Raw genomic sequence first — 15,044 nt, forward strand, 5'->3', positions numbered from 1 at the left:
CTATTTGTCTGTAACATCTACCATTGTTTGCAGGCATGTTTCATTCTTGTATGCACATTTTAGCTCATACAAATACAATTATATATTTCCTTCACATAGTTTTCATTCTTGTTGACTCAGCTCTTGGTTGAACAATTATACACTGGTGTGAGTTCATTTACCTTGCATAAGTAATTATGATTGCAGAAGTAACACTACTTTACATATATACAACACTTTAAACACCTCAATAAGACCGCATTTTAATCTTCTCTGTTCCAAGGAAAAGAAGTCCAATTTCACTAATATTTCCTTATCACTGTAATCCTTCATTCCTGGTAGATTGGTAAATCACTTTTGCCCCCCTCTCCAGACCTTTAACATCCTGCCTTAAATATGGTGCCCAGAATCGAATACAATATTCAAAATGTGGTCTAACCAATGATTGGAGAAATGCAAAAACACTTCCTTGCTTTTATACTTTGCCCCTTTATCTACAAACCAAAGGATCGTATAAACTTTCTTAATAACTGTTTCAATTTGCCTGTCCACCTTTAGAGAATTATTTAAGTGAATTCCTTGGTCCCTCTGCTCCTGTACTCTCCTCAATGTTGTGAATGTTTGCACTTTCAGTGGTAGATTTTCATCTCCAGCTCAAAGTGTCAGAGTCACTTTTCTGTGCTGTGGCTTTAATTACAAAATTGAACGCAGTCTGACTGAATGTACAGGAAATTCTGAGGCCAATCTGCCTGATTCCAGTTCCCGACTGAAACCTTTAATCCCATTCCTTCTTGTCCCCCAGTTTTATCCACTGGACATCGTGTGTTTTCCCAAGTTTTGTTCTTCGCTGTTGACTGATTAACCAGTGACAAATTTGATGGCCGTGTAATGGGAAAAGTTTGTTCCAGGGAGGGGGCAATAAAAAGCCACCTCCCTGTACTGACAGAAAAATAAACATTATGTTGGCAAACTGCTGGGAATTCAGCAATAACAGAATGGGGGTTTAGATCAGAGTGGTGCTGGAAAAGCACAGCAGGTCAGGCAGCATCCGAGGAGCAGGAAAATTGACGGGCTGATTCTTGATGAAGGGCTTTTGCCCGAATCGTTGATTTTCCAGCACCATTCTGATCTAAACTCTGGTTTCCAGCATCTGCAGTCCTCACTTTTGCCTAATAACAGAATGGGTCCTGACCTCAAATAGTCTATTTGTCCAACGTGACAGAGATATGAAACAGTTTTAGTAACCACCACAAATGCTCCATTACATTAGTTACCAATATATAGTACACAGAAAATCCATTCCATTTGCCTGCTTTTCAATAAGTTCCTTCTGATAATGGTTATTCTTAGCATGAGATGAGACAAAAGAAAAAAAATGATAATTGTTTGATCTGCCCCTGATTTCCTTCGAAATGGGATCTTTTACTCCAGCTGCGAAGATAGGCAGGGAATCGGTTCAACATCTTGTCTCTTGGTACCTCTGACAGTGCAGTGCTCTCTCAGTGCTGCACTGAGATTGCCAGCCTGAATTTTTGTAAAGTGCATCATTTTACTTGCAGTCCAACAGAGTGCATAGCATCTGAGAGAGAGGTGTAGACAGAGACCATCATGTTTTGTCAACTTCTATACAAAATATGTGACACATATCAATGGCATAAGAAGCCTTTTAACTTTCTTTGGACCTGGTATCTCAATGAGACAGATCAGAGAACGTCATTGGGAAACTACATTACAGTATCTGTCTTGCTAATCTTGTTTTCATGTGCAAATGGTTTCAGCCAATGAACTGAAACATTTCTGTTTGAACAAATGGTTAGTTCAGTAAACTTGAAAACCAGGTCAATGCTGGTATTTACTCATTGGGACATACTGAGCAGGTCATTCTGCGTAATGAATGAACGCATGAAGATTCTCTGTGCTCCCAACAAAAAACTGAAAATCTATTCTAAAAAGAAATCTTAGACACACTTATCAAATTGCCACAGAACAGTCTGGTACTGCTATATAATTCAAATTACACCATTTTCATGAACAATACTATTGACACTCAGTAGCAGTGACAGAGCCCTTGTCATTTACTAGAAAACCTGTCTGGTATAGTGAAAGCCACACTCTAACCTGAATCAATAAGGTTACACGCAAGCCTTTAGCCTTGAAAGAAACAACACACCTATAAAAATGGCTACAGGAGGAATAACATCCGACGATTCTGACAAAGGACTTTACAGTTTGGTATCATCAGATCGAAAGGTGATTAAAGATTTTGCTGTTAAAATGATGATAACTGAAGGAGCTTCTGGGAGATATTCAGGAGGCGCAGCAGAAATTCCTCCCAAGGAGGAAGGGACATGCTAAGGGGAGGATGAGGGCAACCATGGCAGACAAGAGAAGACAGGAACGGCATAAAATCACGAAGGGAAAGCATACAATCAGGTGAAGGTTAGTTGGAAGCCTTTAAAAAAAAAACTGAAAACGTTGGGAGAAGGTGGAGAGAGGTTTAAATATGATAGTAAGCTGGCTAGCCAAATAAAAGAAGATTGTAAGTTTTTTTGGAACTCTAAAAGGTAAGAGAGTGGCAAGAGTGGACATTGGACTGCTCCAAAATGAGACTGGAAAAGGAATAATAGTGTACAAAGAAATGGCAGAGGAACTGAATAGGTACTTTGCATCAGTTTTCACACTGGAAGACACCAGCAGCATACCAGAACTTCAAGAAAGTCAGAGGCAGAGTTGAGTGTAGTGGCCATCACTCAGGGGAAGCTGCAGGGCAAACTGAAAAGTCTGAAGGTGGATAAATTACCTGGGCCAGATGGACTACAGCCCAGGGTCTGAAGTCAATAGCTGAGGAATTTGTAGAAGCGATAATGGTGATCTTTCAGTCTTCACTGGAGTCAGGGAGGATCCCAGAGGGCTGAAAAATGTCTAATATAATCGTCCTGTTTCAGAAAGGAGGGAGGCAGAGGGCTAGAAATAAAGGAGCAAGTGAGGACTGCATCACCCTCTGACTGAAAAACTTCTCCTCATCTCAGGTCTGAAAGGTTGACCATTCACTCTGAGGCTGTGCCATTGGGCCATCCTACTAGTGGAAACATCTTCTCCACATCCACTCTATCCAGGCCTCTCAGTAAGTTTCAGTCAGACTCCCCCACCCCTCACTGAGTACAGACAGAGATTGGTTCTTGGTTGGTAAAGGCAGCAAGGGTTAGGGGGAGAAGGCAGGAAAATAGGATTGAGAAACATAACAGCCATGATCAAATGGTGGAGCAGACTTGATGGGCTGAATGGCCTAATTCTGCTCCCATATCTTACAGTCTTCTGGTTTAAAAGAGAAAAGAGTGAATCAAACAGAGCTTCACTTCTGGGTCATAAGAGGGATAAAGAAATCCTAATTTAAAGTCATCCCTTCCATCCCTTTGTGTGTGACTGAAAGGTTCATTGAGCTCAAAGGGCTTTTCACAACTGTATGCCAAAACAACTGTGGCCTAGTTTCTGTACTCTATGATGCAATCCAACTGAGGGTCATCCAGTGAAGGCAAGAGACCACAGAGACCAAAGACCAGCAGAGAGTTTTCTTGCCAGTTTCAATCAGGTCCGGGGGCACTGTTCTGAGGCTGTAGGTTATGCTCGGAATGTGACCTTTTTACTTTAGGTGTGCGGCACCAGTCAGGCAAGGTATTAGGTTGATAGAAAGTCAGTAACTGTGCATGGAAAAGGCAGAGAGTTAAAGTAACAGAGAGGTTTTGCTTTACAGAGAATTCCGTTCGCTATGGCTCTCCTCAACCTGTTTGCATCAAGCCTCACCACGACATTACTGATTTATTCTCTACTTGGGATTCTGCTCATTTCCTTTCTCAACAAGTTCAGGAAAAGGCCTCCGATTAACTACCCCCCTGGACCCATCCCTCTCCCAATAATAGGGAACCTGCACCAACTGGATTTGAAAAGACTTTACAAATCGCTGGTTGAGGTAAGAAAACAATCCACTAAGTAAGCAATCGTTGGTGGTTAACAGTGAGTGTTGAGGAGTTCATTGAGATAATTGATTTATTGAAAATGCATACGTTTAAAATTTGTCGGTGTGTTTCAGACTTCAGCCAGTCTCTTGGTACGTTCCCGAGCAGAGTGGACACTTAGAGATTGCACTGGAGGGTTTAGTTATGTTTAGTCACCACGAGGACAATGCTAACAGGTCTGGAGCTTGCTTGGTTGCCTTACAGAATATTGCCACAGCTTATCCTGAAGTTGATTGCAGGTTTTGTCTCTTCTGGTAAGTATTTTTCCCTCCCCTTGGAGCACCTATGAAGTGTCATTCGATCAAAGAATCCCTACAGTGTGGAAGCAGGCCAATCAGCCCATCAAGTCCGCACCAACCATCCAAAGAGCATCCCACTCAGACACACACCTCTACCCCATCCCTGTAACCCGGCATTTCGCGTAGCTAACTCCCCCTCCCCACCCTCCCACGCCCCCACCAACCTGCATATCCCTGGACACCATGGGCAACTTAGCACGGCTAATCCACCTAAACTGCTCATCTTTGGATTTGGGCTTTACTTGTACCTTGTACTTTTAAGGACCTTTACTTGGACTTATGCCAGGAGTTTGTTACTGTGTTTATGTACCCAGAGTGCTTCACATTTATTAAATACAGAAATGTGAAGGTGCCTTGGCTATGTAACCTTTCCAATGTCACTAATGTTGTTCCTTCAGTTGAGTTCCTTGTCAGCTCCTGGTGCCCCACAGAAGCTGAATGCTCTTCAGCCCCTCGGCTAAGGATCTGTCCCTCAGTGAAGGTCAGACAGTGACCACGAATGGGTTGCTCAATGGCAGCAGGGTCTCAGCTCTGAGCTCAGTGCTGCCCCTACCTCATAGTGTAACACCCACTTGTTTTCCAGGTGGTGTCCCATGTAGAATAGTTGGATATTAGATAGCAGGCAGCTACCGCTCTAGCCTAGAGATCAAGGAGGTGGGCTGGTGTCCAAACCGAGACTCAAGCTGACCCGCATTACTCAGTGTTCAATTTTGCTTCTTTTTGAGAAAAGTAAGCAGCTGAGCATGTTTTCTAATTGAGATGAAGAGGAGGCCACTCAGCCCTTCGAGCCTGCTCCCTCATTGAATAGCATCATGGCTGATCATTCCGGTATATCTCAGATGACCTTGCAATAATCAAGATTCTATCGACCTCTGCCTTCAAAATATTTAAAGAGTCTGCATCCACTGCCTTCTGGGGAAGGAAATTCCAAAAGCTCACAAACACCGAGAGAAAGAAATGTATCCTCACCTCTGCTTGAACAGATGATTCCTTATTTTTAAACAACTGTCAGAGAATGGTAAAAGGGAACTTGGCTCAGAACGTCACCATTAATCACCAAATCAACTGAATCCCAATGACTAGTTATTCTGCAGAAGTGGTTGTCAGGATCAAACTGGATGTGTTATGGTTAAAATTAGAGGAGAAACCTAAGTGAGTGAGGGATATCCTCCCACAGCTTGATAACTCACTCTCACAGCACTCTGTTCCTCAGGTATATCCTCTCCCTTTCTTGTTTCACAACTGACAACCATACCTTCAGCTGCCCAGACCACATGTTCTGAACTTCCTCCCTAGAACTTTGCCTCACTGTGCTCTTTAAGAACCTCCTTAAAAGCCACTTCTTTTAAACATTTTATCACACCAGATTCATGGCTTGACAGCTATGATTTCATTGCAGAGTTGCGCAGTGCCTGGATGTATTATTTAATGCTAAGAGTGCTCTCCAAAGACTGTGCTGACACAGTAGAGATTTGTTTTAAATTCACTCATGGGACGTGAGTGTTGCTATTGTCCCTATTTGCCCTTGGGGAGGTGGTGGTGAGTTGCCTTCTTGAACGGCTGTGGGCCATCCACTGTGGGTTGACCCCAAATGCCCTTGGAGAAGGATTTTGACCAAGAGACACTGAAGGAATGGTGAGTGGCTTGGAGGGGAACCTGAAGGTGGTGGTGTTCCCATTATCTGCTGCCCTTGTTCTTCTAGATGGAAATAGTCATGGGTTTGGAAGGTGTTGCCCGAGGATCTTTGGTGAATTTTTGCAGTGCATCTTGTAGATAGTACACATGACAAGAACATCAGTGATGGAGGCTGTGGAGCTTGTGAATGTAGTGCCAAGCAAGTGGCCTGCTTTGTCCTGTATCGTGTCAAGCTTCTTGAGTGTTGTTGGAGCTGCACCCATCCAGGCAAATACTTATGCCTTGTATATAGTGGACAGGCTTTGGGGAGTCAGGAGGTGGGTTACTCACTGTAGATCTCTGGCCTCTGACCTGCTCTTGTATCCACAGTGTTTATGTCCAGTTGAGTTTCAGGTCAATGGTAACCCCAAGGATGTTGTTAGTGGGTTATTCATTAAAATACCACTGAATGTCAAGAGGCAGTTCTTATATTGTTCCTTATTAGTGATGATCATAACCTGGTGTTTGTTGGCGCAATTGTTACTTAGTCACCTGTCAGACAAAGTTATATTTCATCGTCAATGTCTGTCCTCGCTGAGCAGAGAGTCCCAATAGGAATTCCTACAGGAATTGATCTGGTGTGATAATGGAGATAAAGGAACTGAAATCTTATAAAATAACATCCTGGATTGTGGCTGACTGTGTTGTGACTATATAAAAGGCCCATAAAACGAGAAGGAGTCGATGAAGCATGGGATGGTTTGGAAATTCAGTTATCAAATACAAAAATCATGAGGGGCATAGGTAAGGTGAATAGCTAAGGTCTTTTTCCCCAGAGTAGGGGAGTCCAAAACCAGATGGCAACAGGTTTAAGGTGAGATGGGAAAGATTTAAAAGGAACCTGAGGGGCAACTTCTTCACACAGAAGGTGGTGTGTGGTGGGTGGGTACAATTGCAACATTTAAAAGGAATTTGGACAGGTACATGGATAGGAAAGGTTTAGAGGGCTATGGGTCAAATGTAGGCAAATGAGGCTAGTCCAGTTCAGGAAGACTGGTCAGCATTGAGGTATTGGGCTGAAGGGCTCGTTTCCATGCTGTATATCTCTATGACTCTAATTTTTGAAAATTAACTGAAAGCAATGAAGGCAGAAAAAAATGATACTTCAGAAACTGAATCAAAAACAACATCTGAGTACTAAAGGTTGAAAACCAAAGCCTTAATGAGTAAATAGAGACCACCAGCTGAGGAGGAAGGGACTGTGGTCAATCAGGTTTACTCTTATCTGAAAATGTTACTGAAAGTTTACAAGAGACTGATGCAATTCCAATGGCACTTCATTTCGGTATTAGGAAATCACAGGTTAAAATAGTACAACATTTTTGTTGGCCAGGATTGCATAAAGATGTAGTCAAATCTTACCAAACACACCATACATCTCGGATAGTCAGAAAATCCTAACCCTAACCCTAAAATTAAACTTGCGCCTTTAATCCTAATGTCAATTTTTAAAGAAATATTTACCAGGATGTTAGTAGATTTGTGCTAAAACCAAAAATTGGAACCAATATCTTTTCCTGATAATGGCAGAGTCCCGAATGTACTCGGGTCAATTCCCACCACAGGAGATGCTTGAATTCACTTAAAAACAAATTCTGGAATTAAAAGCTAGAGTAATGGTGACTTTGTAACCTCTTATCCCCCAGACCACATCCAGAATTCTGCTGACAAATAAAATTCATGTCACAGTGCACATCTCCAACAGGAGACAATCTTACTGCCATCCCTTGACATTCAGCGGCATTAGTATCGCTGGATTCCCCCACTCTCAATATCCTGGGGGTTACTATTGACCAGATGGACTATCCATATAAATACTGTAGTTGGAAGAGCAAGATACAGGCTTGGAATCTTGTGGGGTGTAGCTCACTTCCTGATTCTCCAAACATTGTTCACCACCTACAGGGCACAAGTCAGGAGTGTGATGGAAAACTCCCCATTTGCCTGGATGACTGAAGCTCCAACAACCTTCCAGAAGCTTGACACTATCCAGGATAAAGATGGATATCATATGGATATCCACAAACCTTCATTCCTTCCACAACCAATGCATTGTAGCAGCTGTGTACCAGATACAGGAAAAATTCACCAAGTTTCCTTGCACAGCATTTTCCAAATACACGCCAACTAGCATCTAAAAAGCCAAGAGCAGCAGAGCGATATATGTATAATTCTGACTAGTTTGAGGCTGGTATTTAGCCTGTTCTTGAATCAATAGCCTGAACTGAAATATCAGCTTTTTCTTACAATGATTAAAATGCCTTAGACGCATCTCATCACATAACCATAGAGCAGAGATGGAGAACCAGGCACATCTTGTTAAATCCCGAAATCCCATGTTTCTGTCAGGATAAACATTCAAAATGAGGTATGAAAAGATGGCAGAAGTACAATATTAAATAATAATTCAAAAGTCCAGGTTCCCTCAAATATGATTCCCAACCAGATGGCTCAATGATCCACAGCAATTACTTTATGCCATCATGCTGCAGTGAGAAACCTTCCTCCTTATATATTAATACGCAGAGCACAAAAACAGATCTTTCCACCCAACTTGTAAATGTCCAATGTTACATACTAGATTCATTCTTCTTTTTACTGCCCAAGACCGGTGACTTTACAAGTAAGGTCTGTGCATTTTTTACCGTCAGCATTATTGCCTCAATTCAATAATTCCAGCATCAATTTAAAAAAAAAATTATTTATTATCCCACATTTTCTGCTCAGTGTTTAAGACATTTAAAAAGCAGATATAAATGAAGGTCAAACATTAAACAATGATTTGTGATGTTCTCAGTCTTTTGTTATCATTTGAAGTGGACATACAGTTTCTTAGATTAATTGAGGCTTTGGTTGAAGTGAAGAACTTATAAAACAGAGGATTCTCAGCAAGCTAGGAGGTTTCTTACGGTCAAATTCCTATGAAGTCGGTTTTCAAGTGAACGCCAAGTTGAAATGATATGGGGAATCCTTTGCTCATTTTCAAGGTATTGTTAATTTTTGTGACGTGGAGGAGCTGGCTGGTGTTGGACTGGGCTGGACAATGTTAAAAATCACACAACGCCAGGTTATAGTCCAACAGGTTTATTTGGAAGCACACTAGCTTTCGGATTGTCTCTCCTTCATCAGGTGGTTGCCTGATCAACCATCTGATGAAGGAGAGGTGCCCTGAAAGCTAGTGCTTCCAAATAAACCTGTTGGACTATAACCTGGTGTTGGCTAATTATTACCTTATCTTTCTAGAAGGCTTACAACTGGTTTAATGGCTCTGCAGTGAAATTTTCTCAGAACAGATTTTTTGATGCTATTTTAAAACCAGAAAATGAGACGGTTTCCTTGTCATGTGACTTTTCAACAAGACAAAATCCCATTCCAAATTATGTGGATGATTTGGTCAACTAAACATCCTGTGTTGTGTAGCTCACATTTTGAGAGTTTTAAGACAGTTGGTGTCCTTTATTTCAGAATGTCCCATTCAATTGGTTGCAGCCTGTTGAATGAGATTCAGGAAAGGGCATTGAGTGAGTAAATAAGTCTGGAATATCCCTTAGGTTCCTTCTTGAGACAAGAGACTAGTTTTAATCCACATGGGCCGCATTTTGTTTGCAGGCTTTTGTGGTTAGTTTAAAAAATACATACATTAATTCAGAGAGGGTCACACTGGGACATGACAATACCTTGTGCATGACACAGGCCCTGTCTCACTCTTCCTCATTTAATTCCATCAATTAGTGCAACAGGCCACCTGCTAAGAGACAGATTTAATAGCTTGTTTCTTTCCTTGCAGCTGTCAGAAAAATATGGCTCAGTGTATTCTGTCAGCCTGGGTCCGGAGAAGGTGGTGGTGCTGGCTGGGTATGAAACAGTGAAGAATGCCCTCATTAATCACGCTGATGAATTCCTGGGAAGACCTGATGTACCGATCATGAACGTGCTTAAAGAAGGATCTGGTAATTTCCTGTTAATTAAAATGTGTGACCCTGCTATAGGAACTGGCAGTACATCGGGGTGCAAGGAACAATCCCTGACACTGGCCTCTCATCCTTCCAGTCTTCCTTAATACATCAGAAATAATACACTCAATCAAATTAATCCACAGGTTAACTGGAGGTGTAAGAACAGAAAGCTATTTATTCCATCTACAACACTAACACAGCATGATAGTGAGATTACTTGAAGCAGAAAATGTTCCAGCTAGTCAAATACTCCCCTGTCTCCTCAGTAATCCTAATTTGAATGAAGAGAACGAAAATGCAGTAACCCCACACTATTCTGTTCTGTGTTTGTGATAAAGAATTCCGAAAAAGATTGTGACATGGCGTGCAGGCAGCAACGGGTTCATTAAAATGGAGTCAAGTGTAGTCTGCGAAACTGAAGACAAAAACACCAGGAGAGAAATTCCGAGCCTAATTACCCAGTGTCAATGAATGGATAATTGGAAACTGGTGTTGCATGATATTTATTTCAATGGGACAATTATATGTGGCTTGTCAGGGCTCCTGTAGTGCAGTGGTAGTGGCCCTACCTCTGACCCGGGGAACCTGGACTCAAGTCCCACCTACTGCAGAGGTGTGCCATAATGCCTATGAACATGTTGCTTAAAAACATTTTTTTTTGTGAATTGGAGAACTTAAATCGAAAGCTGAGCATGAATAATCCCTCAGAGCAATTTTTGTAAAAGTCCTAGATCGAAAGACTTGTTCTTTTATGGTAAAAGATCATTGTGGCTCAGTAGTTCACACTGCTACCTCACAGCACCAAGGACACAGGTTCAATTCCACTCTGGAGCAATTGTCCATGTGGAGTTTGCACATTCTCCCTGTGTCTGTGTGGGTTTCCTCCGGGTGCTCCGTTTTCCTCCCACTGTCCAAAGATGTGCAGATGAGGTGGATTGGCCATGCTAAATTGCCACAGAGTGTCCAGGGGTGTACTGGCGAGGTGGATTAGCCAGGGAAATGCAGGGTTATGGGGATGGAGTGAATCTGAGTGGGATGCTCTGTGGAGGATCAGTGTACACTCAATGGGCTGAATGGCCTGCTTCCTCACTGCAGGGATTCTATGATAATGGTTCTATGACCATGCACACTCATGAATGCAGGTACAATTACATTTAAAAGACATTTGGATAGATACATGATAAGAAAGATTTGGAAGGAAAAGGGTCAAGTGCAGGCAGATGCGACTAGTTTAGTTTGGGATTATGTTTGGCATGGACTGGTTAGACCGAAGGGTCTGTTTCCGTTCTGTATGAATACATGGCAACTAAGCTATGCACAGCAAGATCCTACAAACAGGGGAGTAGGCTATTTGTTTTACTGCTATCGGTTGAGTTTGGGCTGTTGGCCAGGGCACTGGGTGAAATCTGTAGTTCACTTTATTTAATGCTGCCGTACATTTAATATTCAATTGGAGTAAATGACACTGTAAATGATGCAGGACTGTCCTAAGGACCCTCTAACTCAATGTGGGAAACCTGTGATTGGACCAAATGTGGGAACTGAGATGTTCAACAGAATTCAGAAACCAATCCTCTTTAATCATTCACAATAACAAGTTAAAAAAAAGCAAATCAGGAAGATCCAAATTTTGGGAAAGATCGCAGAGGCAGGGAGTCTCTGCATGGCACCCATTCTCCACTGCAGAGTGTTGGAACAGATCTCCAGCTGGTGTGTGTCTTTGAGTAACTGCAACATTAGAAGTGTAGACCCTAATATGCCATCTATCATAGCATGCTCAAACAGAATTTGACAGCCCAGAAACAGGGCATTCAGCCCAACAGATAGTGCTGAGCCATACATACACACAAATTCCATTTTAAAGATGTTAGGGGATTTGTAGCTTCTGTTAGTGTCTATATGCAGGTGGTGCACTGTGATATATCACACACATTTTACAGAACTAGCCTATAAATCTTCCACTGAAATTCTGCAAACGAAATGGTATTCATTCTCTTTTATGACGAGGGTAGCTGACACAGCCAAGCTTAAAAAGGAGATAACTGCGAGGGAAAAGATTATAATGCAATCAGATATGGACAGAAACAGAGAGAACTGCAATGGAGAAGGGGGGATATTGGGCAGAGACATTTTGCCCAATAAGTTCTGCAGTCTAGAACACTCTGCCTGAAAGGGTGGAGGGGTGAAGATTCATTTGTGATGTTCAAAAGGGAATGAAAAGTGAAAAAAATGCCAGGCTGTAGGAATGAATCGAGGTGATGAGACAAGTTGGACAGCTTTCTCCCAATAACAATGGATGGAAGACCCTCTGTTTATTCTGTACAATTCTATAGAATCTTACATAGTGTTTCTGCCACACTGGTAAACTCAACTAGCATTTGACATCTTCACCTGTCTGAGAAAAGGCTTATAGAGTTGACCAGCTCTTTTGATTGACCTATAGGTGTTGTTTGGTCCAATGGGGATCCATGGAAACAAATGAGAAGGTTCATGCTCTCAACCCTGCGAGATTTTGGAATGGGCAAGAAATCTATTGAGGACAAGATAATTGAGGAAGCTGGATTCCTGGTGAAAAAGATTGACTCGTACAAAGGTGAGTACATGTGTTAGCTCAGTATTACCATCCAAGGAGACAGTGCTCACTCATACCAACCTCCCACACAGATACGTTAAAAGTCACGCCTTACTCTCCCACTTAGACCCAAACTGGGAAACGTATTTTATTAAAACTGTAAAATGATAGTTTAAAATAATTCAAAAGGATATTTTTCTCCCCTTCCTGTATCAAGAGACATTGAACTACTTGCACGTGCCTGAAGGAGAGCCTGTCTGAATGGATTAATCATTTAACTTAATGGATAGCAATCAAGTGAGTCCCATTAAATGATCAGGTTCCCTGCCCACTTCTGTCCTGTACTTGTTGACTGGATCTCAATGACTCAGTTGCCCATGGTGGAGGCATAAGTAGCAGACCAAGAACAGCAGAGTAGAAAATAAACCACCAGAAGCCATCCACCTTTATACAGAGCTTTCAACACATTCAAAGATTCCGGGTACATTACCAACTCACATTGGCAACTGAGCCACATGACGAGATGGTAGACTCAAAATGTTTGCACAGGAGACAAATGGTAAGGAAAGTCTGAGAGATAAAAAGAGAGACAGAGAGGTCAAGATGTTTAGAGAGGGATTTTCAGTTTGGCAGCTGATTGCAAGAGTGGAACAAGGAAAATCAGGAATACAGATGGGGCCAGGATAAGGGTCCAAACTGAGCTGAATCAGAGGAGATAACAGCATCGGAACCTATACTTCAGCAACAATATATATTTTTAAACTTTCTATCAATCATGGGATTAACTTGATTTTGAAACAGCAAGTATCACAGCTGTGAAGATGATTTCTTGTATAAGATACAAAGTACCTGAAAAGGTTAACTGCCATCACAAGATGAGCTCCACCCATTAGGATATGTTGGGCTGATCCTGAGAGGACCTAACCAGTTTTCCTGTTGTTGGTCTAATTGAGAAGTCTATGCAGTTAACAGTAGCATCTACTTATTCCAAAATACAGTCTGAGGTCTTACAAAGTGCTCTCGCCTGACTCAGTTGTTTTGTAACTAGATATTAACTACTATGTAATACATTCTTCTGTTTATCAAAAATGATCCCTCTTCTGCAGAAGACTTTAGTGGACATCTTTCCCCACTTGGTATTGGTAATTTAGACTAGGACCAACAGGAATGGGTGGTGGTACCAAAAATGATTCTGATGGAGACAACACTATAACTACCACATCAACAGAACTGGAATTCGAAAACATATCTTTTCCCATTAATGTTCTGAATTGGAAATGGTATTAGAAATATTTCCAGCTTTCCCGCCAGGAGATGACCAGGTGTATATATGGATCTGACACTAACCACTGTCCCTTGGCATTCAATGATGTTCCGAATATTAAATCCCCCACGAGCAATATCCTGGGAGTTATCATTGATTAGAAACTCAACTGGACTCATCACATAAATACAGTGGCTACAAGAGCAGGGCAGAGGCTAGGAATACTGCGGCGAGTAACTCACCTCCTGACTCCCGAAGCCTGTCCACTATCTATCCACTGTCAAAACCAGGAGTGTGATGGAATACTCCCCACTTGCCTGGATGGGTGCAACTCCAACAACACTTAAGAAGCTTGATACCATGCAGGACAAAGCAGCCCACTTGATTGGTCTGCATCCACAAGCATCCATTTGAATTTAAATTCAAATTCAAGTCCACACCCTCCACTACTGATGCTCAGTAGCAGTCGTGTGTGTCATCTATGAGATGCACTGCTGAAATTCACCATTGATCCTCAGACAGCACCTTCCAAACCCACGACCACTTCCATTCAGAAGAACAAGGGCAGCAGATAATGGGAACACTATCATCTTCAATATCCCCTCCGAGCTGCTCACCATCCTGGCTTGGAAGTATATCAGCATTCCTTCACTGCCACTGGGTCAAAATCCTGGAATTCCCTCTCTTGTGGGGCAATCCACAACACATGGACTGCAGTGGTTGGAGAAGGCAGCTCGCCCCCAACCTTCTCAAGGGCAACTAGGGACGGGCAATAAACGCTGGGTCCAGCAAGTGATGCCACATCTTTCAAAATGAATTTTAAAAAATGTACCTATTTATGCATCTAGTCGTGTGGGTGTAAATATCGATGATAGAGTGGGTGAGTAGGTACTAAATGGAAAATGATTTGATTAAAAAAATGGATGAGGCAGGTTTGGAAACATTCACTGCCACCCGGCTTCATGTAAACCTCTGCAATTGACTGATATCATGTCCCCATTCTGCAATGTCATGTTTTCAGGTCAGCCATTTGACACGGATGTTATCACAAACTTTGCGACAGCCAACGTCATCTGCTCCATAGTATTTGGAGACCGGTTTGAATATGATGACAAGACGTTTCTCAGCATAGGAAACATGGTCCATGAAAGCTTTCGACTACTTGGCAGCCCCATGGTCCAGGTAACGTCAGCATCTGACAACTCAGAGAATGTCATCATTTAGAGATTGCATTAACCATTAGATATTGATCAGAAAGGGTAAAGTGTCTCAAATGTTTGAGAAACA

The 15,044-nt window shown here is 42.1% G+C and overlaps 1 protein-coding gene across 1 annotated transcript in view; it reads left to right on the top strand.

The window, feature by feature from the left end:
• The first annotated feature begins 2,136 nt into the window (after window positions 1-2,136).
• Window positions 2,137-15,044, top strand: part of LOC140455243 (cytochrome P450 2K1-like) — a 24,167-nt gene continuing 11,259 nt past the window's right edge. The window contains exons 1-5 of the mRNA XM_072549968.1: window positions 2,137-2,229; window positions 3,731-3,946; window positions 9,753-9,915; window positions 12,365-12,514; window positions 14,779-14,939. Coding sequence (XP_072406069.1) covers window positions 2,158-2,229; window positions 3,731-3,946; window positions 9,753-9,915; window positions 12,365-12,514; window positions 14,779-14,939 — 762 coding nt within the window. The 5' untranslated portion in view covers window positions 2,137-2,157. The remainder of the gene's footprint in view (window positions 2,230-3,730; window positions 3,947-9,752; window positions 9,916-12,364; window positions 12,515-14,778; window positions 14,940-15,044) is intronic.

The sequence above is a fragment of the Chiloscyllium punctatum genome, chromosome 30 (assembly GCF_047496795.1).
Source record: "Chiloscyllium punctatum isolate Juve2018m chromosome 30, sChiPun1.3, whole genome shotgun sequence".
Classification (NCBI taxonomy): Eukaryota; Metazoa; Chordata; class Chondrichthyes; order Orectolobiformes; family Hemiscylliidae; genus Chiloscyllium; species Chiloscyllium punctatum.